The sequence below is a fragment of the Ascidiella aspersa genome, chromosome 8 (genome assembly GCF_963924565.1).
Source record: "Ascidiella aspersa chromosome 8, kaAscAspe10.2, whole genome shotgun sequence".
Taxonomy (NCBI): Eukaryota; Metazoa; Chordata; class Ascidiacea; order Phlebobranchia; family Ascidiidae; genus Ascidiella; species Ascidiella aspersa.
Window position 1 is genome coordinate 17,237,596 of NC_139454.1, and position 23,148 is coordinate 17,260,743.

Consider the following 23,148-nt stretch of genomic DNA (forward strand, 5'->3'; position numbering starts at 1 on the left):
GGGTTGATAGCGGATTTTTTGTTTGCCAACGTTTTGTATATTGCCTACAATGCAATACCCCATCATGCAGCCTTAATATAAAAAAAAAACTGCCCTGAAGTAGGTTAATTTTGTGACTTTGCTTCGTATGTTTAATGTATTTTTACTCAGTGTGTCCGCGAAAGTTAAAAGACTTTTGCGTGAATTATTGTTACTCTTTGTTGGTAAGACCTTTCATTCTTCGTTAGTTGTGGCCCGTTACAGAACAGTTGGACTTTTAAGTTTCGAGACTAAAGAAATTAGGTTTTTGGGCGATGCATAATGTTGGGACACAACGGACCCCTGAGCGGACCAAAACTGACCCCTCACTAGACAGATCGTTCCTGCTGGTCTACCACAACGTTAAGCTTTACTGTTTGTATTTTTCATCGGCCTTACAGTAACGCATTTGGAAAGTGGAATAAAATTACTTAATTGCCTATCCCATTTTTTTATGTTCAGATCAGTTTTGCAGGTAGATTGGCAATCAGGAATTTTAACTAGATCGCCTCTAAAAAAGGTCGATTGATATTTGTTTTATACTAATCGTGTTGGTATAGCGCAGGAGTGGCCAACACGCGACTCGCGACCGCATGCGGCTCTTTAGTCGGTTTTGTATAGCTCTTTCCTTCATTTTGTATTTCAATTTAAAAAATAAAAGGCAACTTTCGTCGCCGATTTATTTTGTCACTGACTTTTGCAAGCCTGACACTGAAGAATATCTCTTATTTGTAAGTTATAACTAGGGCGATTATTTTTTGACTTGTCAAAAAAAGTCAAAATTTTGTCAAAATTTACACGTTTGGTCAAAATTTGTCAAAATTTTTTCTAGTCAAAATCGAATAAAAATGCACATAAATCGCACAAAAAAGAAAAAAAAAACTAAAGTCAGCTTTTTGAAGTTGGTCGTTCAGTCATTTTGAAACTTATCGTTCATTTTACAAAAAAAAATAGTTTTGCTATATTTTAAAGTCATTTTAACCGTATTATATCTTTATCAGAGCAATATACGGTATAAAAATCGCGTGGTTAACGACGCCTAGGTTATTTAAATCAATGTATTTCTAACAGGTCAAAATTTTAATTTTTCAGGTCAAAAAATAATCGCCCTATAGTTATAACTAATTACTTAGATATCAGAAGCTTAACAGCGTGATTGCATTAAATTTTGTTTGACAAACCCCCCGGCCCCAATTTAAATAACAATTGCCGTTTGTCGAAATTCGCTTAAAGAATTCGCTTAAAACACTTTAATTAAGTTACCTATAGATGGGTAAAATACAGGCTGTAGAGTTTGACGCAACAACATTGCACATTTGGCTGAAGTCGGATACGGGTGTATTTTTTTGGCCGGAATAGGACTCGGGTTATTTTTAACCGACTCCGCAGCCCTGGATGGAAGTTGTGATGTACATGGTTGCCATATTTTGAAACGCTAAATCAACTCCAGATCAGGGAACGTCACAAGTTACGTCAGAAAGTTGCGAAACGTGAATTTTTTATATTAAAAATACGGAAAACACTTGCGCCATGCGTGCAGCGTGAAAAATGGCTTTGTATGATTTAAGTTGACCGGAAATTTAATTTCATTGTGCGATGAGCCACACGGCACAATCGAGTTAATGCGATAGTTTCGGACATCCTTATTTAAAGCCAGTAAGTTTCAAGAGTAGGTGTAGCCGTAGCTCCAATTGGTGTTTATATGCAGTTCCATGATAAAAAAAATACATAATCTTGCATGTTTAGGTTTTACCATTATTTAACTTACAGTATAAAAATGAATAAACATACTACTGGTTAAACGTTTGTAACTAAAACTGACTAAAATAGGACGCAATACGCAAAAACTATTTTCTAAGGCGAAAAAAAATATTAAAGGGTATTTCACATGGTCATGTGTGACGTTACAATGAAGAGCTTTGCACGCACAAGTTACGTCCGGGGAATACCAAGCTATTTGCTAAACAGGACAAAATTTTGACTTAAGGCCCGTTTACACTACAGCTGAGATGAGCTTAGCAAAGCATAAATTGCATTTAATTTGTATTTTTTCGAGCGTGCTTCGCAATCAATAATATTTTATCTGCGTTTTGCGTACGAGTTCGCTGGAGAACAGCATGTGTTATTATGATTCATTGTTTTACGATATTATGACGTAACTTTGTGATGTCATGCATAATAAATTTCATGGCATTTCCCAAACGAAATTCCTGGACAGCCTCCGTATGTTATTAAATTAAAACCAGTAAAATCAGGTTTGGCCCTTTACTCAAAAAGGTTGGCACCGATGACCTATACTCCTATAGGGTCATGAGAGACCCATGTTAGGCAATATTACAACATATTTCAAAAAACAACCTAATTTTTCAGAAATAACTTTCTTAATGTCACGATTATTAAATTTAAAACCTCTTTAATTCTTTTTGATTAATTGTCACGGGTTATATATACCTTACTAGCAGAAGACTATTGTATGCAGTATAGGCGACCACGCCAATGGCAACTTAGTTGGCTTTCATATAGACTAAATAAGCAGTTAGCTGTGGTAGTTTAATTGACGTTTAAAGTAGTGAGAAGATTGTTATGACAACATTAATGTTAGCAGTAAAGATCTTGCAACCCAAATGTTCTCCCCGTATAGTCAAGATGGAATAAAATTATATTCTGTTACATATAATACCTGCTCTGTGACCAAATCTGTAATCTGTATACCCTTCGTATATCGTTTGTCAACTGTATTGTATACCCTAGTTGCGATCCGCGTTTGAAGGTGCAAATATATTTGAAAGTGCAAATATATTTGAAAGTGCAAATATATTTGAAAGTGCAAATATATTTGAAAGTGCAAATATTGGTGTCTCGAACCTTTTTAGTTAACCGCTTTTACATTATTGTTTTATTTCTGTGACAGCACTATAGCATTTACCTGGTAGATAGAGGAAAAAATTGTGTGCATTTCAATTGCTTTTAATTCAAATATTTTATTCTATTTTGGATAAATCTTTTCAACCAATAAGGTTGCTCTTATGTAGTAAATTTGCGATTAAAGTCATTGCTAATACTGGCAGAAATGTTTGCGCCTACTTTTATAGTTGAGTGCAATGAGTATAACCGTTACATATTGGCTGTAACAAGCGCTTTCCCAGAAAATTCGTTGCACATTAAAACGATGTTTGTTCATAAAGACTATACAGCAACGTCTCAGGAAGCTTTGAACTTTTATGAAGCGACACCAATATTGGGTAAGCCACCGCAGTAATAAAGCAAATTGCTGTTGAGATCGTTTTCTTGACTGAAGAAACGACGCACATATTCCTTCAATTACTTTGCTAAATTATTTTAGGCAAGATTAAACTCGCCGAGAATCAAATTTTATAGTTGGCTCGTAATCAAGTTGTTGTTTCGAGGAGTTGTTATTCACGGGCATACATCAAAATAAAGCGCGCTGGCTAGACGTTTAAAAACTGTTTTAATCAGTTTTAGGTAATGAAACACAGGCGACAGTTGAAGGCCATTCTCAAAAGCGACTTATCAACAGGGTGTTTTGCTTTCGTAACCGCACCTCGTCAGAGACTTCGGTCAGCAAAACGCTTTCATTACTTGGTGGTTAAAGTCCGTCGCCTGCCGCCACTTTCACGTTTCGCTGTAATCTACTTAAGTACGCCGCGTTCAATTTTATCGCTTTATGATTTTTCTTGCTTTTTTGACATTATTGCCGGCATTTAAACATCCCTATATGGCTATGCTATGCTTTTAACTTTTACCAAGAGATACTAATCAATTAGATGTATTTCAAACAAGCTGGTGTTTTAGGGCCAAGTAGATAGTATCGTTTGAAACTAATTATGAGACATTTTATAGGTCGAGAGCATGACACACACGAAGGAGCAAATATGCAAAGAAGGGCTCGCCTATAGCATAACCTTATTATATGACATTTTCGTATTAATATCAATGTTTCGAGATAAATTAAACCATGTATTTTTCTGTTTTCTAGAAGTTTTTTTCTATTTTGGAATATAACGCCCGAAACTATTTTAGCCTTAAATTATATTTCCAGGCTCGTAAGTTGCTGAATAACATACATGTATAAATGCCCTAATTTGGATTAATTCACCATGTCGTCGAAAAAACTTGTTCCTGTTTTTGTTCCACTTTGATTTTCAGAGTGACGTCACGTGTACGAGTATAAAGAAAAGCTGAGTGCCAGCAGTAAGTATCGTATAAGAATCACGCTTCCGTGCCCTTAGGTTATTCCACCTCTGATAAGCTCGGTCTAGTTATAAATGCGCGAGGCGCGGTGCGATGGCAAAATATAGCTCAGCTGCAGGTTTAACTTAAACAGGCAGTATATCTTGTTAGGCATCGAATAATATTTCCCAAGACGAAAAATGTATAAACGTTCGCATAGCACTAAAAGTTGCGTTGAACTGTTGCTATACATTTGGGGTTTTTCTTGCTCGCAATAAACAGAATGAATGTCTTTTATTTTCTTGTTTACGGCTACTCAAGCATTTCACACTGATAAACAAAATGTGGGTATATCGAAACAATTTTTAAGATAAGTTATTTCATTTGTATACTAAACTGTTAAACTGGTGTTTCGAAACTTTTAAACGAAGGAAGCTGTTTATCAAGTGGTTCTGTTTGTGCCGTTTACGCCTCAGGTGTCTCAGTATAAACGTTGATTTGAGTGTGTATCTAACTGGCCTAGAAAAACTGGGAGGTATTTTGATCACGTAGTCTGATATTTGGCAACTGCAGTACAAATATAAAACTTGTTTGTGCGCGCGATTGACTCTGTTCAGGATAAAAACCTACGTCACGGCATAAGGCTAAGTCTCCGCCGCTCGTCACACGCGGCGTCACCCCAAAACACGCGAACGCACCTGAAATCAACTAAGCCAAAAAAAACTTCGAAAGTTCGATTTAAGTTCGTGACCCATTAGACTTTAGCGAGTCGAGCCACCCATTTCCTCACTTACTTTGAAAGAGGCTAGATTCCGATGCGACGTGCGCAACAGGGTACGCAAGACAGAGCGAGGCCCTTTAGAAACCAGACAGACAAAGGGACAGGCGAGTCCAATTCTCCTCAGTCGAATACGGGGGCTGCTAAGGTATGGGGTGATGTGTCAGGGACGACTACGTCAAATGCTGGCAGACACCCATGGTTGGTGGTATTGTACGTTACACGAGTATTTTGGTGAGGAAAACAGAATGCGGAGTTGCAGGAAAGTTTCTTAACTAAAATAAGATATTTATTAAAGTTATAAATTCCGAAAAATAATTGGCTTCTTGTCGGAATTGTTTTATTATGTAATTGTTTTTCGCCACTTGACAAAGTTGACTAATTTGCCCTATTTGGTCTGGGAGAAAATTACCTGTCTGATTCTGTTCGGGGATCTCTAGAGTGAAATATTATAAAGGTTCGTCTATTGACTAGGGTTATTTCTTTTTTTTACAACTGTGTTTTCTGGCAGAAATATTGCTTTTTTAAAGGTTGTGGCAATGAATAAGTTTGAGAATTCCCACTGGTGTACAGTTCGACCTACAATACGCCTCTTGTGGGTTTACTCCTTACCATAAAGCCACCAGGGACGTTTAGTGCATAGTAACATTTGCCGAGGGCGTGCGCACTTTTCCGCAATGTGTTAGCTTAGCTTAATCGAAAACTGGCGGTTTGTGCAACTGAAGCCATGTTGTGAAATGGTTCGCTGTAATTGGTGACCTGTTTTTAATAAAATTGCAGAAATTTGCGAATAAACTTGGCAATTATAATTCCTTTAGTAGGACATTAGACAGGTTTTCCTTCGTGACGTAAACAGTAAAGCAAGTGACAGTTTTATATATGTTGTAACTCAAAAATTAACAATATAGGTTATAAATGTTTGGGACAAAAATGTGCCACACTATTTATCTTTAACACTTTAAATGTTCAGTTTAATCCGCTTATTTTTGACGAAAAATTTTTTTCAATTTAAATTTTTTCATTGTAGTGTTGAGTTTGCTCTATCTTACGTAAATCATGTCGCAAGGCTTAATTAGGTACCAGTTTCGGTTAAACAACCCTTGCTGTGTTTCCCCATTAGAGACTAAAAATAAAAATACTTGTAAAATAGCGTAAATTTTATTGCGTTGTCCTGCCTACGCATTTGGCTCTACAAAAGAAACTGATATGCGCTTGTCAAGATTGTACGACGTAATAAACTACGCTATTAAGTGACGCAACGCACGTTTATTTGCTGCGCTGCATATTTTTACCAGAGCAAAAACCGTAAATTTACAACAACATTTGTATGTGTAAATGTGTGGCAAGTGATTGGACCATCAGGCGACATTACATCTAATATCTTTTATCGGGAAGCATTTAAAAATACAACACAATTCGAGGATTTGGGGATAAGTAAAAATCGTGTACAGAGCATAACGGGATTTTGTTTTTTTCGTGCGTTGTACTACAAGTGACTGAATTTACTTTTGTTCAGTTATGCTTAACATATACCCACACCGATTGTCGCATTTCATTTGCTGAATTTAGAAGCTTGAATATGTACAAAATATGAACCAGGGTTAAGGAAGCGTTTGCTCGATTGCACTTAAATACAGATACAGTCAAGGTTAGGGTCGCTCTTGCTTCAAGGTTTGTTTGCCAAGTAAGCATTGTTATGTCGCGTACATGCTGTGCGTTTCAGTATAGCAAAGCAAGTTTAATGTGTAACGAGGTGATAAGGTGGATATTGTGTAATATTCACTAAAACGTTAAGGGTCAGCAGAGTGATTAAGAAGTCATATTTTTACAAAAAGGAACGTGCTTTGGCGAAAAATTTGCGCTTTTTAATAAACGTGTCTTTCAATAAAAGTATTAATAATATTATATCCATTTTGGCCATAGCGCTTTATGTAATCAGTGTTAATTGTTACCCGGTTTTTGCGGCCCATTTTATGCCTTCATCTAGCTGGTCGGTCATCCTTATGCAACTCACGAGTTGGGCTTTCACGCTGAATCACTCACAGGTGATTTATGATCAGGGAGAGCCGCACATAGTGCTAGAGCAACCTGTCAGGCTAATCGGACACCTTAGTTACGGTAATTTTTTTACACAGAACAGCGATTACCAAATAGAGTTTACCGGCATCAAGAACTGAACAGTAAATAGAATTATTGATCATGGCTAAAAAATAAAAATATAAGATTTCCAGGGAAGTAGGACTTTTATTTGTTGAACGTATTCGTCACGCCCACCGGTTGTGTTTCATTTAAAACGCGTAGGAAGCGGTTTCACCTATTTTAAGAAAAACGATGATTTGTGGGCTGTGGTTCCTATTTCTTCTTTCCATTAATCCGCTTTTAAATTTGTCAGTTGTTAGATTAGTTTTAAGAATGTGTTGCAAATGTTTAGAAAATTTTCCTAGACTGCATTCAGAGTGGTGGGCAAAGTTAAAACTGTGGCATTCTGTCTTTGCAGTTGCATTGTTGTAATATTATAACTGTCAAACTGTCAAGACATAAGACTTTGCTTCGTTTAAGAAGAAGCCTGGCAAACTGATCACCGGTTCGTCGAGAATTCTGTTCATACTTTGTTTACGTCATTTTATGAACGCTTTTGTATCCTAGGCAAAACTGTTCTAACATTTGTTTGAAAACATCTATATATGTGTTAATCACTTCCAGTCAGCAACAACCAAATAAAAACATCACGCGCGTTCGTAAAAGCACAGCGACTTGTGGTTTGCTTTGTAAGTGATTCAGACAAAACGCGATTTTTCGCTTGAGCGGTTCCGGTGGTGCCGTTCAAAATTTCGTCAAAGACGATTGTTCGTACAGACGCTTTGCCTCGAGCATTCCGTGCATTTTGCTGTACAGTCGTACTTCACGTCATATCATGTTCAAAGTCACCAGTCACAGCAAACGCTTGATACTGTCTGTTTTATTATCAGATAGGATAACCTTTTATGGGCTTGGACTTTTATAGCGTTCTTTGAAGACTAAGGTGTTGTCAAAGTGCTAAAGATAGAAGTGGCGAGTGTGTTTGATTTTATTCAGCCAGAACCTAAAAGCGACCTTACAAAGAGTGGAGCCGGATGGAAGATTTTTGTTGAGATCGAAAGTTTTCAGATGAGACGTCACAAAGGTAGCCTACGTGATAGCGTGACGTCATTAAATGCAATAAATTGTTAAAAGAGTTCTCTTGCAAACTCTTACACAAATATGCTGTATATCGTTTGGCGCGGCATGGCCTGCTGACCAACTTTATAAAAGCATACTTTAAAAACACGTAATGCTATTTGCTGAACCTCATTTAAGCAACTACAATTTAAATAAATCTGTTTAATAAAAACTTTATTATTTGAAGTTGTTATAGGAAATAGTGTTTTAATAAAACTGAAAAAGTAGTACTTTAATATTGCATTAAAATATGGAGCGGTGTTATCTTGTTTTGACGTTAGGATTTTTCATTTGCACAACGGTAAGTCAACTGAAAACCTTTACAACTAAATAAAGGCAATTTCGTAACATGTTTATTTGTTGTTTCAAACCTTAAGTTTGGAACGTAAGTTTCCCCTTGATTTGTCAACTACTATAGTCGTAGTCTTGAGCAATTCAATATTTATACAGCAAAGTATTTTAGACATCTCCTGTTCTACAATTTGGTTAGCAAAGTTTGTCCAATTAATGACATTTGTTTATATACTGATTATCATTACCAATTAGTTTTATGTTTACAAAATGTTTTGTAATATTTTTTTTCATGCCACAAAGCCATAAATTGGCGAAATACACTATTTTGACATCTTATAAAATATTTAACTTTAAATATGCCTGAAAACAATCATTTAAATATCTTTGAAGTAACCGTCGTTATCGCCATGTTACGTTCGGTTAATTTTAAATTCCGACTTATGTTTTGTTTTAACAAACAGACAACTTTGTTTGGTTTTAAAAATATGTCCGTTCTTTTTCCAGCACAATTGTATTTATGTTTTTAGGTGTCCACCCAATTGCTAGTAAATAGCAGGTCAGAAGAGCCAGCGAAAAAAGGTAAAATGCATTTTCACAAAATCTTTTATATTTTTAATTGAAAAAAAAATCATTTAAAGTTTATTACGGTCAAGAACTATTTGACTGTGACCATAGACCAAGAATAAGTTGGTGACCCCTGCTATAAACAAATATAGGTCGAATAACCCGTAGATAATTCACGGCACTCGCGAAACTCTACAAAAACCTTAAAAAACAAATCATCTGAAACGTTTTGCGTACCACTATACCACATATTAAACTGTCTTGTTTTAGTAATCTCCTTTAGAGGGCGGAGTGCATGCATGTGAAACAAATCGGCCGTCTCTATAAACCGCCTTTTTAAAATAATTTTACATTTTTCTTTTCCAGCAACTTACGATTACAATTATGATTACAACGTGACAGTCTGTCTTGATGATGAGTTTCTTTGCGCCCATGAGTCGTTTTGTGTGAAAACAACTGATCTGTGCAACGGCCAGGATGACTGTGGCGACAAGTCAGACGAACAGAACTGCACGAGTTAGTAAAGTTGTATTATACTGACATTTCGACATTGTTATATTTGTTTATGTCGACATTGTTATATTTGTTTATGTCGACATTGTTATATTTGTTTATGTAGCAATGCTCGTTCCCGAACACTCGATCGAGTGTAAATGCCACAGCGGTGTTGGTTCAATACTAGACCAGTAAGTCGCAAACTTTTTTTGAACCAGGCTAACTTTTGTTTTAACAAAATGTGAAATCTGTGCCAAATTTCCAAACAATCAGTCTACACATCGTAAACATTTTGCCAAAGGGGTCGCGTCAATAAATATGGTGTGAACCACTGTAGACAGTTAATACACGCTCGCTTTTCGAAGTTTATTGCTGAACTAATTTTCACTCAAAATCAGTTTTTGAAATACTCAAAACCAGTTTTTTTGAAGTGTTCTCAGTTTTTGAAATAGTCTACTCTACAGGCAGAGGTGTAGCCAGGGTGTTTTGCGCCCTGGGGCAAACTATAAAATTGGCGCCCCCTCCTCCATGTTTAATCACATTTTCTACTACAATAACATAGCATACCTTACTTTATACGAAAAAAACGATTCAAATTTTAATAGAACGTTGTATTTAAAGAACAATCAGCCTCATTTTGGCTTTTAAAAGCGTCATTTTGGCGTTCCTGTACCTTGGCGCCCGGGGACATATGTACACCACCGCACCCCCCTAGCTACGCCTCTGTATACAGGCCCTTTGTTGAAATGTAATTTCATTTTGTTAAAATTGTTGCTGTATACTTTTAGCAGTTTCGACGGTAAAGCAAACTACGGCCACTGTTCAACCCACCACAACAGTGGTTACAACCACATCAACTGACTATGACTACGGCTGCATTGACGGAGAGGAGTTTACTTGTGTGGAAGATGGATTTTGCATTCCACTTGTGGCTCGGTGCGATCAGACGAATGACTGTAGTGATAATTCCGACGAGTTTAATTGCCCTCCAGGTGAGCAACATTTCGGTTTAGTTCAGACCAGGGATGGCCACCTTATGGGATTGTGACACCTTCCACAAGAGAGGCCAGATGAATAGAGGAGTCACATTAACTAGCATATAAATGTCCCTACAAAACACACAAACAAAAGTGATAAGAAAATGATGCATTTAGATAGTTAGAAAAAATAAAAAATGAAATATACATTTTGCGTAAGCGGTGAACTTCCCATAAGAAATGTATTGTTTAATAATTTCTTGTTAATAACGTGTGCGGAATCTGCAAACTGAAATTCGTAAGTTGCGTCAAGCAAGGTTGTATCGTGCAATATGTATAAACAAATGCAGCCAATTTTTGAACAATTTTTGATGTAGGATGCTTGATTTAAAAAAAAAGTTAAATAAAGGTAATTTTAGCGTTACTTGTAAATCTAACTACGCCCAAAAACAAAGTATCACTTATTTATAGCCACAACGGCCGGTGCCACAACCGGGTCGACCACGACTACAACTATTCCCGATTACGGTGCTTGTGAAGGCGATGATTTCGATTGCGGGGATGGCGTTTGTCTTTCTAGGATAGCAGTTTGTGACGGAGTGAACGACTGCGACAACCTTTCAGATGAAAGCGATTGTGTCGGGAGTGGTAAGTAACTTAGGTTTCTACCTATCGTAGTGCCCCCTAAAAATTAAAAAAAAATGGCAAATTTTCATCACTAGATTCATTCCAAAACAGCTATAAGATTCTGATTGATCTGCCGCGGCACACAACGTATTTTCCTAACGCTGATGCAGTATGCTTAATAAAAATGCTTATTCGCAGGAAGTACAACTCAACAGAGCACCACTGTTTCAAGTCCAACAACGCCAAATCCCTCTACGCAAGTCACATGTTTGTACGAGGGACAAACGTACCCTGCTGGTAGATATGTTTTTAATGCACTCTTAACGTTATTAAAAAATCTAAAACACTGCTAGTGACTTAAATACCATGAATCGGATTGGTTTGAAAAATAATCAAAATCTATATTGATCAAAAGCAGCTCCTCTGGTAATTGTAATTATTAACCAACGTTTCGGTAACCGATGCAAATTGCCTTCGTCAGGGTGAATGACACTGAACGGTCGTAGTATAATGTTACAAAGCATAGAAAGGAAAAATGCAAGAAAAACGCGAGTAACAACACGATAAGAACACAATTAGCGATACAACAAAAGCATATTTCTAACAATTTTAGATTATTTTTGGTCCTACGTGTTTTTTGTTGTTTTATTCCTAACATGTTTCTTATCCTTTTTACTTTTTTCTTTATCCTTTACTAAGAATTTAAAAAATAGTCAAACAAATCGTTTTTAAACAAGAATTTATCTTCACGTACGTTTTCAGGCGAAGTGATTATATCGACCAATTGTACAAGGGTTGATTGTTCCGCCACAGGCCAGGTGCTCGTATTTAAGAATGAAGATCCTGGATGTGGATCCGTTTATCCAACTCCAAGTAAGTATTTAGGTTTTTGAATATTTTTTACTTTGCATGTAGGTATTTATTGTTACATGTAGAGTACCGGAAAAGGTATTAGTGGAATCAAAATGTTTTCGTTTGTTGGAAAACTTTGCGAAAAACATATTCATGGCCAGAGAACCAAGAAACAACTTTCCCGAGAAATTACATGGTGAAAAGCCAATTCCTGAAAAAAAATTCTAAAAAATGCTCTTACACGGCATGCAGCATAGCTAAATCTGTTAAACGCGTATAGTTAACTCGCAATCAGCATACAACTCATCTTTCGTGTTCGTGTTGCAGTAGTTCATGGCAGCAGCCATTCACCTCCATTTGTAGTCTTGCAATTGATTTTCGGCCTATAAATAAAAATATATATACCTCGTGCTTTTAAAGGTTTGCACTGAGAAGGTGAAATGCATTCATGCTTTGTTTTTGTGTGGGGTGATGAAATTGTATCTAACACCCAGCATGTACTTGCGTGTGTAGATTTGCTGCTTATTTTCTCCCTACTCATCGCCTGTTGCTGGTTCCTGCCTTCATAACTCACGCAAACAGCTTGAAATGAAGGGAAGACGATTGATATTGCAAACTCACACGAGATATTGCGTTGTTCCAAAGTCGACGAAACGCTATGAGCTTCAACACTGTCGTATTTGCAATTTCAGTTTTAGAGATCTTTCATATACATTGCTTACGTTCATATTTTACCCTTTTGTGTATACCTATGCAACAATGACGATAGGACAATCTGTAATTTTTTGAATGCGGTGTTTTACCACATTCTTTTTATGCGTATCATAACTGTAACGAACAATTATGTGGTACAATTGCCTTTTCTCATCCCATATAAGCAATCCTTTTACACAAAAATCCATGAGCATGTACGGTTTTTGACGTTTTATTGCAAAGCATTGCATGCGTCGGAAAATTTGCATGTACATAACATTGACATATCTGCAATATAAATTTTAAAATAGTTAGTAAATTTACGTAGACTTCGTTCAAGTTATCTTGCAAAAATTATATTGCGGCTCGCCAAGATTTTTAATAGACAAGAGTGGAAACCATTTTTTTAATAGACAAGAGTGGAAACTAACATGGCTATTGATCGTTCTATACTGTTGGTTTGTTTCTGCAAGCATGTAACGCATATGCATAAAAGGTAGGCTACAAACAAAGTTATTTAGTGTACACTCTTGTCTAATATGTTTTTATTTCTGCTAAAGTGATTCAATTAGGTGATGTTACTAAACTCTTTGTTTCTTTGTTTTTTGTAAAGTTCTTTTTTAAAGAAAGTTAAGGAACGACATTTATCGATGTTTTGACCTTAGTAAAGCTGGCACTAAATCAGGGGCGGGCAACTTCTCCGGTCGGCGGGCCAGATATGGGAAAATAATAAAAGTACTTGGCGGGCCGGATTAGGTACTGCCAAAGCTTGCATGTTTTAGCGCATAATTGCGGCTAAAGTTGTACTATTTAAACACGGCAACACTTTTATTGCACATCAAACATATTGCTTTCTTCACGACGTAAAATACAAACTAAGTACAGAACTTGGGAAACCAAAACTCAGTATGCTTGAATGTTATAAGATAACAATATTTCGCTACTAAAAGCAGCAGTACTAATCATGTTTTTAGTTGCGAAATATATTCATCTTATAACATCCAAACATTTTGTATGATTGATGTGCAACCATAATCGTTTGTTTTCACCATTCGGATTCAGGCAGATTTTGTCATTCGAAAGAAAATTCTGATTATTGCCGACTTGAGTGAAAAAGTTTTTTTGCATCCAATCCTTGTTAAATTCGCGACACTCTTCGTCAAACTTACGTTCTTAGCAAATCCATGGGAAAATATTTATTTTAAATTCTAAATATAATGTTAACACAAAACAAAGAATCTAAAAACACAAAGAAAACAAAGAACTAACCAATAACTAGCAATCACTATTATTTGTGGCAGAATGTGGCCACGGGCCCGGAAACTGTCTGCGGGCCGCTCAAAATCCCGTCGCGGGCCGGGTCCTAATGTTTAGTATCCAACAAAACTGTTGTACAAAAGCTTTGCTCAAAAAGAAACTCAACAAATATCTTTATCTACAGATTTGTTTTGATTTTACTGGGTTTTATCAACTTCGTTATACAAATATTCTTGCACTTAACTTTTATTTTAACTTATCAATCTTTACTTTATATATGTTTACACGGCTGGGCCCTTTAGTTGCTTTTTTAAATTTTATGTTTTATGTTAAGTAAAAGTATTGTACGATTATGTCTAATTGTTGGTTGTAGGTGCTGCTTTTTACTACGCTGAACATTTTTTCAATGATGTGTTTTTGTTTTCTATATGAGAATAAATCTTGATTACAAATATGAGCAAAATTTATTGTTGCCCCAGTGCATGTAACACGCTAAAATATTAGATTTGCTATGATAAAAAATGCAAATGAAATTTGCAGCTCCAGTTCCAAGTGATCAATCAAAAGCTAGAAATTTTACAAGCTGGGTACAAGCTTACGTTACTTGGCGAGAAGGCTTGTTGGAAAGATGGGTGCCCTCCATAAAGAGATACTTGAAGTTAACTCAAAGTACGTTTGATAATTATATCATGGTTAAAATGTTACAATATTACCTTCAATATGATAACATTTTTTTTGTATTCCACGTAATGAAATAAGATCCAGGGAATTGTATGAACTATATAAGAACATTAAATATTTTGTATGAGATGTCCGATGCATCGCGTTTTGTTTCAATGCCGATAGCTGGAATAATTGGGGAATATTAAGAAGTTTGAATAAAATTTAAGCATATATGGATATAACATATTTTATAAACTGTGTTGGATCAGCTCTAATACCAATCGCAGTATACAATAGTAGTAGTAGTAGTACTTTAAAGGCGTTTTTACCTCCGTGCGCAAAACAACACTCATTTTTAAAACTATATATTTTTTATAACGGGTATTTTATTCATACATTTTCGGTCAACTTATGCTAGATCAACGATAGATTTTATTGCACTTTCCAAAAGTACTTAAACAACCGGTAGAGCAGTCACTTTTGTTTGTATCGTAAGTAACTCGCCAACCTGAAACTTGAAATAAATCAGTGGTCATAACCAGGGGCGCCAATCAATTCTTAGAGGTGGTGGCGAGTTTCTTATACAATATTTAACTTTTTGTATAGTGATTTTATTGGCTCTATGTTATGCTTGGTGTTCATTCTACTTTTATGCTGTCCTATGTTTACTTTACAATTACACATGTGTAGTAAAATAACTGCAAAATATTGTTCTTTATTTTGCAAATTGTAAGATTTTGAGCAATTAAATAGTTATTTTGGACCAGTTTTATTTATAAGCTAGGACAATCTGGCAGTGTTGTAATGATTTAAGTCATTGACCTTACTTAAGTCACTGTTTTTATATGACTTCTTGACCTGAAAAAAGTTTTTTAAATTACTTCTTGACTAGCAATAAGTTTTTTGATAAAGGATTTGACTTTATTTAAGTTATTTGGACAAATGTCTTTGGTTGAAATGAAGTGATTATATTAAGCAATTGTTTTCTAAAACTGAGTTATTTATCTTACTATTTGCGTTTAAAAGTATCTGTAGGTTGCGTTCTTGTTTATTTTTAAGTTAAGTTATTGCTCATAGTCGGTCGAGTTTACAAATTTTAATAGTTAACGTTTTGTTTTTATGACAAGGACTTAAGGAGTTGACTTGTTCTAATTAAAACTTGACTAATGGCACTTAACTTGGGAAACTTGCGGCTAGGACTGAACTTTTTTATTAATTCAAAACACCTATACTTGGACTTGAGTTAAATAACAAATGAATTGAGTATGACTATAGTCATTTAAAGCTGACTAGTTTACGGTACTGCAATCTGGTACAGATCGTAGAGATTTAAATTGTGTTCAGCAGTTGGGCCTTTTTTGGAAAACTTTACCAATATGTAACCGCCATTTTATCGCATATTCCAGTGGTTCTCAACCAGCGGTCCGCGACCCGTTGCCGTCAACTTTCCAGCCGGTCCGCAAATTATATTACAATTTTAAATATAATTACAAATCCAAGATGTTGAAGGCTTGTCCAGTGTTCCCTCTAAGAAAATTTTCTAATGCGCAAGAATATTTTTGTAGTGCGCAAGAATATTTAAAGGCTGCGTTGGCAGGGCCCGCTGATCAATGTTTTTGTGGCGAGGCGTGAAAAATTTAAAGATGACGTACAAAGCGTGACGTCACGAAACACATATTTATAATTAATAAACTTACATGTGCAACTGTAATCGAGTTATATATGTTCAAACATATGGCAACTAAGCGGTCGCGTGAAAAAATATCCAAATATTTGGGTTAAATTGACAAAATGTCTAATTAAAAAAAAGTAGGATGTGTGATGTCTTTAGCGCACAATCAAGAATCACGAACATTTCGCTCATTTGCATTTAATAAAATGATTTTGTCAATTTGTGAGAGCCATTATTGATCCAACAGCTGTATCTGCACAGAAATTGTGTAAAAACTGCAATTGTGTTAAAAATTTACGTCCACAAAAAATGCATTTCGGTTTCGTGATCTCAAATTATTGTTAAACACTCCACTGCTGTGTTCGGCACTGTTCTAAACTCATTTTTTTCGTTAAGCTTGATTTTTCTGAATAGACATTTAATTCTACGCGAGATAACAAAAACATACACAGCATGGATGGTAAAAACCGATCAGACAAAGTAATTTATTACGTCACAATCGTCAATGCGGATATGATTTGTTTACTTGCTTTTAGTTACAAATATCAACGAAAAAACGGCCAATGCGAAATGCTCACACTGTTGTGGCAAAAAAGTGAAGATATTTTAGTTTTAATTTCAGAACGATGTAGGTGCGCAAAAGCAAATTTTACTGCGCAAATTGTCTAATTTTGCTGTGCAATTGCGCACCTTAGAGGGAACACTGGGCTTGTCCATCAAATTTGGAAATTCGGCAGTTCCGTAATTGGCAGCCTTGTGACGTAACATAGGGTTAATGGTGTTCTTTGAACTTAAATGTACGTCACAATGCTGCAAGTGTTTTGCCCGACTGTTTGAAAGTAGGCTACAACGCGTTTAAATCTTAAACTTTAAGACCAGTTGTATGTGAAAACTTCAATAGAACAACGTATAACACGTATGATATCAACAAGAAAACAGCAAATCGCATATGAAATTAAAGTTCCTTTCTTTGCTTATAAGTTGCATACTGTCGTAATTACATTTTGGGTTGATTCTGATTTTTGAAGGTCAACCGGTACGCAAATTTCACCCGATCCGTTAGAAATTAGTGCATTTCAAAGCAAAAAGGTCTACGACTATTAGTGCATCCAAAGGATCAAAAAGTCCGACTTTTAGACTTTGAGGTCTCGGACAATGCACTAATTTGACTTAACAATGTGCTTCAAAAGATTAAGTTTAATAATATTTGACCTACCTAAACCCAAACGCTAACCAGCACCCTAACTCAAATAATGTGCATTGAATTAATATTTACATAAACGCTGAGTTTACCTAAAGGTCCAGATTAGTGCATTGCCAGGACCTCAATGTCTAAAAGTCTAGACTTTTCTGCCATTGGATGCCCTAATTGTCGTAGACCTTTTTGCTTAGAAATGTGCTAATTTCTAACGGATCGGGTGCAAATTTGGTTTTAAAATTTTACCGGTCCGTAACCTAAAAAGGTTGAGAACCACTGGCATATCTCATTCCATGTTGTTGTTGTTGAAAAATAAACGCCATTTCGATAAATTCTATTCATATGGGATGAGATAAGAAAATAATTGTTATTATTCAACTAAACAAAGTTTAGCCAGCCTAGGTTCGGACCAGACTTGGACAACTAGATTTATTTTAGCTTTTTAAAATTAGATTAGAATTAAAATTAGAGCATTTCAGTTTTTCCAAATTAGATTAGAATTAGAATTAGATCATTTTGAGTTTTCTTAAATTAGATTAGAATTAGAATTACCGAATTCTTAAAAAAACGAATTTGAACTAGAATTTAAACTAAAATTACATTTTATTATTCACAATCAATTACATTTAACTCGAGAAGTATTTTAATAGGAATGTGCATGTCAATTGTGTGTGTGCTAATTTTTAAGCATTTTAGCATAGCATATGATTTTTATTTAAAACAGGTTCCTCTGGCAATATATATTATTTTCTACCAACGTTTCGGCTTACTATCCGGCAACGTTGGTAGAAAATAACGTTGGTAGAAAATAATATATATTGCCAGAGGAACCTGTTTTAAATATATTATGCCTGGTAGCAACAGCATATTTATATGATTTTTAGTCCGTGAAAATTACGTTTCAACCAAAGAGTTTGAATTCAAATTCTTTGTTTTCACTAAGAGGCTAAAAATGTCGTTGGACAAAGTAGGATTTTTGTTAATCCTCTAATTCATTGAATTAGAAAACTAGAATTATCTAGTTGTCCAAGTCTGGTTCGGACAACCATTATTTACATAATACATTTGGGCTTTTTAAATATATTTAGGAGTTGATTTTGCTTGGCTTTATGGAATACAGGGCGCATCAATAATAATTCTAGTTACGGGGGCCCTACAATCTTCAGATCTGATTTCTCAAGTTGCGTTATGGCGTACTACACAAAATAAATGCCAAACGTCAAAAAATGCATTGCATTTTGTTGTTTTAAAAGTTAGAGAGGAGTTACTATACGACATCAATCTTGCAAAGACGTCATTGATTTGCGCAAACGGTAAAGAAAAATATTACCTCAATGTTTTTTTCGTAAAGCATGAACCCAAAAGGCAATGGTTGTGACATGCAAAGAAATAGGCCGAAACTATTTACTTTAAATGAGCAAAACCTTATAGAAAATATATCTGTGTATACTAAATGGTTAAAATTAGAAAAAGATACAGCTTGGGTAAATGTTCCTTGTGTCACTGCCCCTCCGTGCCTTGATCCGCTTCAGATGATATATCATATTATTTTAGAACATTTTTGTTATATTTTCAGTATCCGTAACAAACTCGCAACCTGTCACCTGCTCTACAGCTTCGAAAGTGACATGTGGAGCAAAGAATTGTGTGTTAGACATTATTGGCTGCCAGTACTGCTTCTGCCCAATCAGCAGCTCAGGTAATCCAGAGAGGCCAAACGAATGTTTTTGTCTATACCTTTTTTTTTAAATTAAATAGCAGAAAAAACTATAAATTCTTTTTGAAAACATGCTATTTGACGAGCTTTTCATAATCAGGAGAACACTTTTGGTTGAATTTCTATTGGAAATCAAGTTTACTTATGCTGTTTTGGTTTTTAGGTATCGGGTACAACAAAAATATAGTGTTAGAGCGAATCTATAAATATTTAATAAAAAAAATGATATAGAAAAAATATTTTAGCGCCTATAAACAGTGTGGTTCTTAAAATAAGATAGCACGTGAAACAAAAGTGGTACTTAAAATGCGATAGCACGTAATATCGTAAGATGACGGTTTCAATAGCAACTTTACTGAAGTTTCTTGTTCTAACCTCTTGATTACTAGGTCAGTTGCAGCAGGCAGTATAAGATTCTTGACTATATGCTCTGGGTTTTTTCTAACTATCAATTAGATAGGTAACTTTGTAAGTTGGTAATAATGCCCGTCGGAGTTGCGTGAATTTTGAAATAGCAGACACTTCACTAACAAAAGGTTTAATTTTCTAAAATATACTCTCTGGCAGGGCCAGATTAAGGCTGGGTTGATGGGACTGCAGTACCAGGCCCACCAAAAAATGGAATTGTTGAGATATGATGGTCCATGGGCCATTAATGCGAGTTCATTTTGTTGTAAAGAAGTTGACATTTTTACGAGTTTTATTTTCAGAACATCAAACTACAGTATTTAGTATTTTGTGCATGTTTTAAGGAACAACACAAAAATAATGCTCAAACACAATACAATGAACCAATTTAAGTTGCGTTTACAGAGCGTAGGCTAGCCTACATATGTCAGTCCGGTTGCTACAATACTCTCAAAAACAAAGTTGAGTATTTCCCTATTTTTTGTTATTATGCGGGTTAACGTTTGAGTTCGGTTGGGCCAAGTATTATTAAATTTATTCTCCCAGTTTGCAATTTCAATTTTGACCAATGGTTTCATTGCTATATCTAAGTGGTATAGGTTAAAAAAGAACAGAATATAAATAAATTGTTTTATAATTGTGTTTATATAATGTAAAATGTTATAAATTTAGTTCTATTTCTGGGGATTAAGATACTTAATGTTTTTCCTTGTTCTAAGTTGACTGTCGCAAAAACAGCCAACTTAAATTTGACTGTTTTTGCGAAATTGCGAATATGTGGAAACAATACACTCGTTACGACGTCACGTAGGCTATATTATTCGTCTAGTTCGCTAACGTGACAAGTCAACACTTGTTTTAAATTTGCGGATACGGCGCGTACAAATCGAACAGCATAGCTGCATAACGTCGAACGACATCTTTGCGTTTTTCACAAAATGTTGAATTGAAGAGCAACTTGGCAAATGGCATGACAAAAAGGCCAGGTAAATCGCAACATAACGAATGGCATCGCATATTTAGGATTTTAAAATGTCTAACGAAACACCCAGACAACAATTGTAATGGCAACGTTTCATATGGAATGGCTACTTTGCGAATCAAACAGCAACATGGCAAAAAACATCGCATGTTAAGGATTTTATCGACATGTCGAATGAAAGGCCTAGTTAACGATTGGAATAACAACATTTCAAATGGAATGGCTACTTTCCTAGTTTTCTATTCGCAACACTCATTCAAGGTGTAAGGATTGAGGTATGGGACGACTGGGCGCGCCTTTTTGACACTTAATTGTCATCCTTGCATCGCCTTTTCGGCGCCGTTACCGATTAATAAAAGTTTAAAAGTTCGCGGAAACGCTTCCTTCGAACCTATTCAGAGTATAGGAACCAGGACAATCAGGACATATCTCAATCAAACGATATTTTTGCCAAGTTTTTTTTTAATATTTGTGTACTGCATCGAACACAAACCTCATAATTATAAGGTTTCCTGTTTTAAAGTTTGGCGCAAAAAATATTTTCCAAACTCTTGCCCTCAAGCAATTCACGCAATTCTCTTATTGCCCTCCGGTTTTTCTGTCTTAACAAAGAGAGCGACGAAGGACCGCAGAATAAACAATTGTTATTTAAAATAGAAATAATATTCTAGTTAGTCCGCCAATGTTTTTCAACATGCGTTACAAAAACGCACCTTATAAAACTATTTCTCCAAAAAACAAAAAATCTTTGTCATATTTATTTTTAGGATAAATAGCAATTTAATCTAACATTAATTTGTTCGATTTTCTTTAGTGTAGTTTTATACAATTTACAAAATTTAAAGGCATTAATTATTATGTACGCATTTTGAATATATTTGATTTAATATATAAATATATTTTATTTTTAGATTCGAAAGCTGCGATAATGGCTGCTTTCGATCGCGATTACCTGTTTTGGAAGACCAGAGTCGAACCTCTTTGGAATAAGATTTTTGACGAGTATGAAAAAACTTTACAATAAAGCCCCCATTTTGTTAAATGTCTGTTTGTTTTCTAGCACATTAGAAGTGCTCCACAATTAATAGGCTGTTTATTATATATGGTATTCTAGTGTTTGTAAATTGTTGTCAAAATATTTTGTTGAACAATTTCTATTTCGAAAATTTGACTTTAGGACAACTAGGCTTGCACAACATATGGCCTGCGGCCCGGGCAGCCTTTCAATGCAGCCGGCGTGGCGGTTCTGCAAAGTAATTTTTTTTTTTCGATTTACTACTTATTTTTTAAATCAGTGCAGCTTGTGTATTGAGTGATCATACATAATTTCTTTATTGTTTGGCAAACATTTAAAATGTCAGTAGTTTTTCGCATAGATTGGATTATCGTGATGTTAATGGGGTTACAACACAATTAATTTGTACAAACATGGTTACAAAACGGGCGGATGCAGAGAGAAGGGGCCACGAAGCCAAGGTCCACGAAAACTAGATTTTTGCCAACTTTTAACAACGTCTTTGTCCAGATAATTTCTGTGTAATAAAAAACTTTAAATGACGCTATTTCGAGCAATAGGCGAATCTTTTATGTACCTAATGAGCCACATTGGAAATCGAAAGTTTTGCCAGTGTTAACCAAACAAACGCATTTTTTTAATAGACTGGATTTCAGCTGCATATTTGCGCACGAGTTCCCTCAAAAACATGTGTTTTTCAGTGTAATTTTTTTATGACTTCATGACTAACATAACTTTGTAACATCATACCTAAAAAAATATAATGCAACTTTATGCGACTCGCGAATTTTTTGGGGTCTTTCGGTACCCTTTTGACTTGTGCAGGCCTGCTTTATTACATGCATCTTATCTTGTTTTAATGTCGGGCCTCATTCCTAGGAAAACAGGGCGACAGCTTTATTAGATTTTCAACGCTAATGTCCTGTGAAAAATTGCTTGTTATATTTGAACAAAGACTAATTGATGTTATATTGTCAAGAAGTAGGCTACGGCTTTAGACTGTTTTTGAATAACTTTTCACTTCCATGCTCTTTGAAAGTTTAGTTTCTTCTGAGACTCTTTTTAATTGTCTATTAGTTGTATAGGCATATCGGTATCAGGCAAAAAAGAGAAGTCAGAACAATTTCAATGTCGTCGGTAAACCAATAACATCCTATTAAAACTGAAACATCTATAAACTACCCCCATTGTTAGTTACGACCTCAAACCACGTGCCACTGTATTTGTATTAACGGTTCTTCAGCACATTCCTCATAAAAGCATTTTGAACATTTTGTTTTAATTATTGTAAATAGTGACAAAGCAAAAAATATTTCTTTGTGTATTTGTTTGCGTGACTATTCTAGTTTGTTTTTTGCTTGCATATGCCGTGCATGTAATTATAAAAAGAGGGACAATATACCTGCTAGAAAGTTACGTGTTAATATTAAAATGAGTTTAAGAAACACCAGTAACTCTATATGTCGTGGGCTTAACAACTTGTTTATCGACAAATCAGCAAAGCGTTATTTTGAGAGTCTCAATCATAACAGATAGCCACGTGACTGGT

The 23,148-nt window shown here is 35.3% G+C and overlaps 1 protein-coding gene across 3 annotated transcripts; it reads left to right on the forward strand.

Annotated features, from left to right (window-relative positions):
* The first annotated feature begins 7,023 nt into the window (after positions 1–7,023).
* On the forward strand, positions 7,024–23,031 carry LOC146136588 (uncharacterized). 3 transcript variants are annotated; one of them, XM_083395342.1, is made up of 10 exons: positions 7,024–8,486; positions 9,007–9,058; positions 9,410–9,559; positions 10,330–10,530; positions 10,987–11,163; positions 11,341–11,439; positions 11,905–12,015; positions 14,485–14,613; positions 19,054–19,176; positions 21,496–23,031. In XM_083395342.1, exons 1-10 carry the CDS (start codon positions 8,436–8,438, stop codon positions 21,606–21,608), a joined length of 1,206 nt encoding a protein of 401 aa, XP_083251468.1. In that variant the 5' UTR covers positions 7,024–8,435; the 3' UTR covers positions 21,609–23,031. The 3 variants fall into 3 exon arrangements, with proteins under 3 accessions (XP_083251468.1, XP_083251467.1, XP_083251469.1); XM_083395341.1 differs by having other exon boundaries at positions 8,254–8,486; positions 10,327–10,530; positions 21,496–23,030; XM_083395343.1 differs by lacking the exons at positions 14,485–14,613; positions 19,054–19,176; positions 21,496–23,031 and adding an exon at positions 12,508–14,429 and having other exon boundaries at positions 8,351–8,486; positions 10,327–10,530.
* The last annotated feature ends 117 nt before the right edge of the window (positions 23,032–23,148 follow it).

Excerpts from the sequence above, each read along its gene's own strand:
- LOC146136588 (XM_083395341.1), top strand. The coding sequence starts at position 8,436 with ATGGAGCGGTGTTATCTTGTTTTGACGTTAGGATTTTTCATTTGCACA. Across the intron at positions 11,164-11,340 it reads AAGCGATTGTGTCGGGAGTG|GAAGTACAACTCAACAGAGC; the intron begins GTAAGTAACTTA and ends GCTTATTCGCAG. Across the intron at positions 14,614-19,053 it reads ATACTTGAAGTTAACTCAAA|TATCCGTAACAAACTCGCAA; the intron begins GTACGTTTGATA and ends TTATATTTTCAG.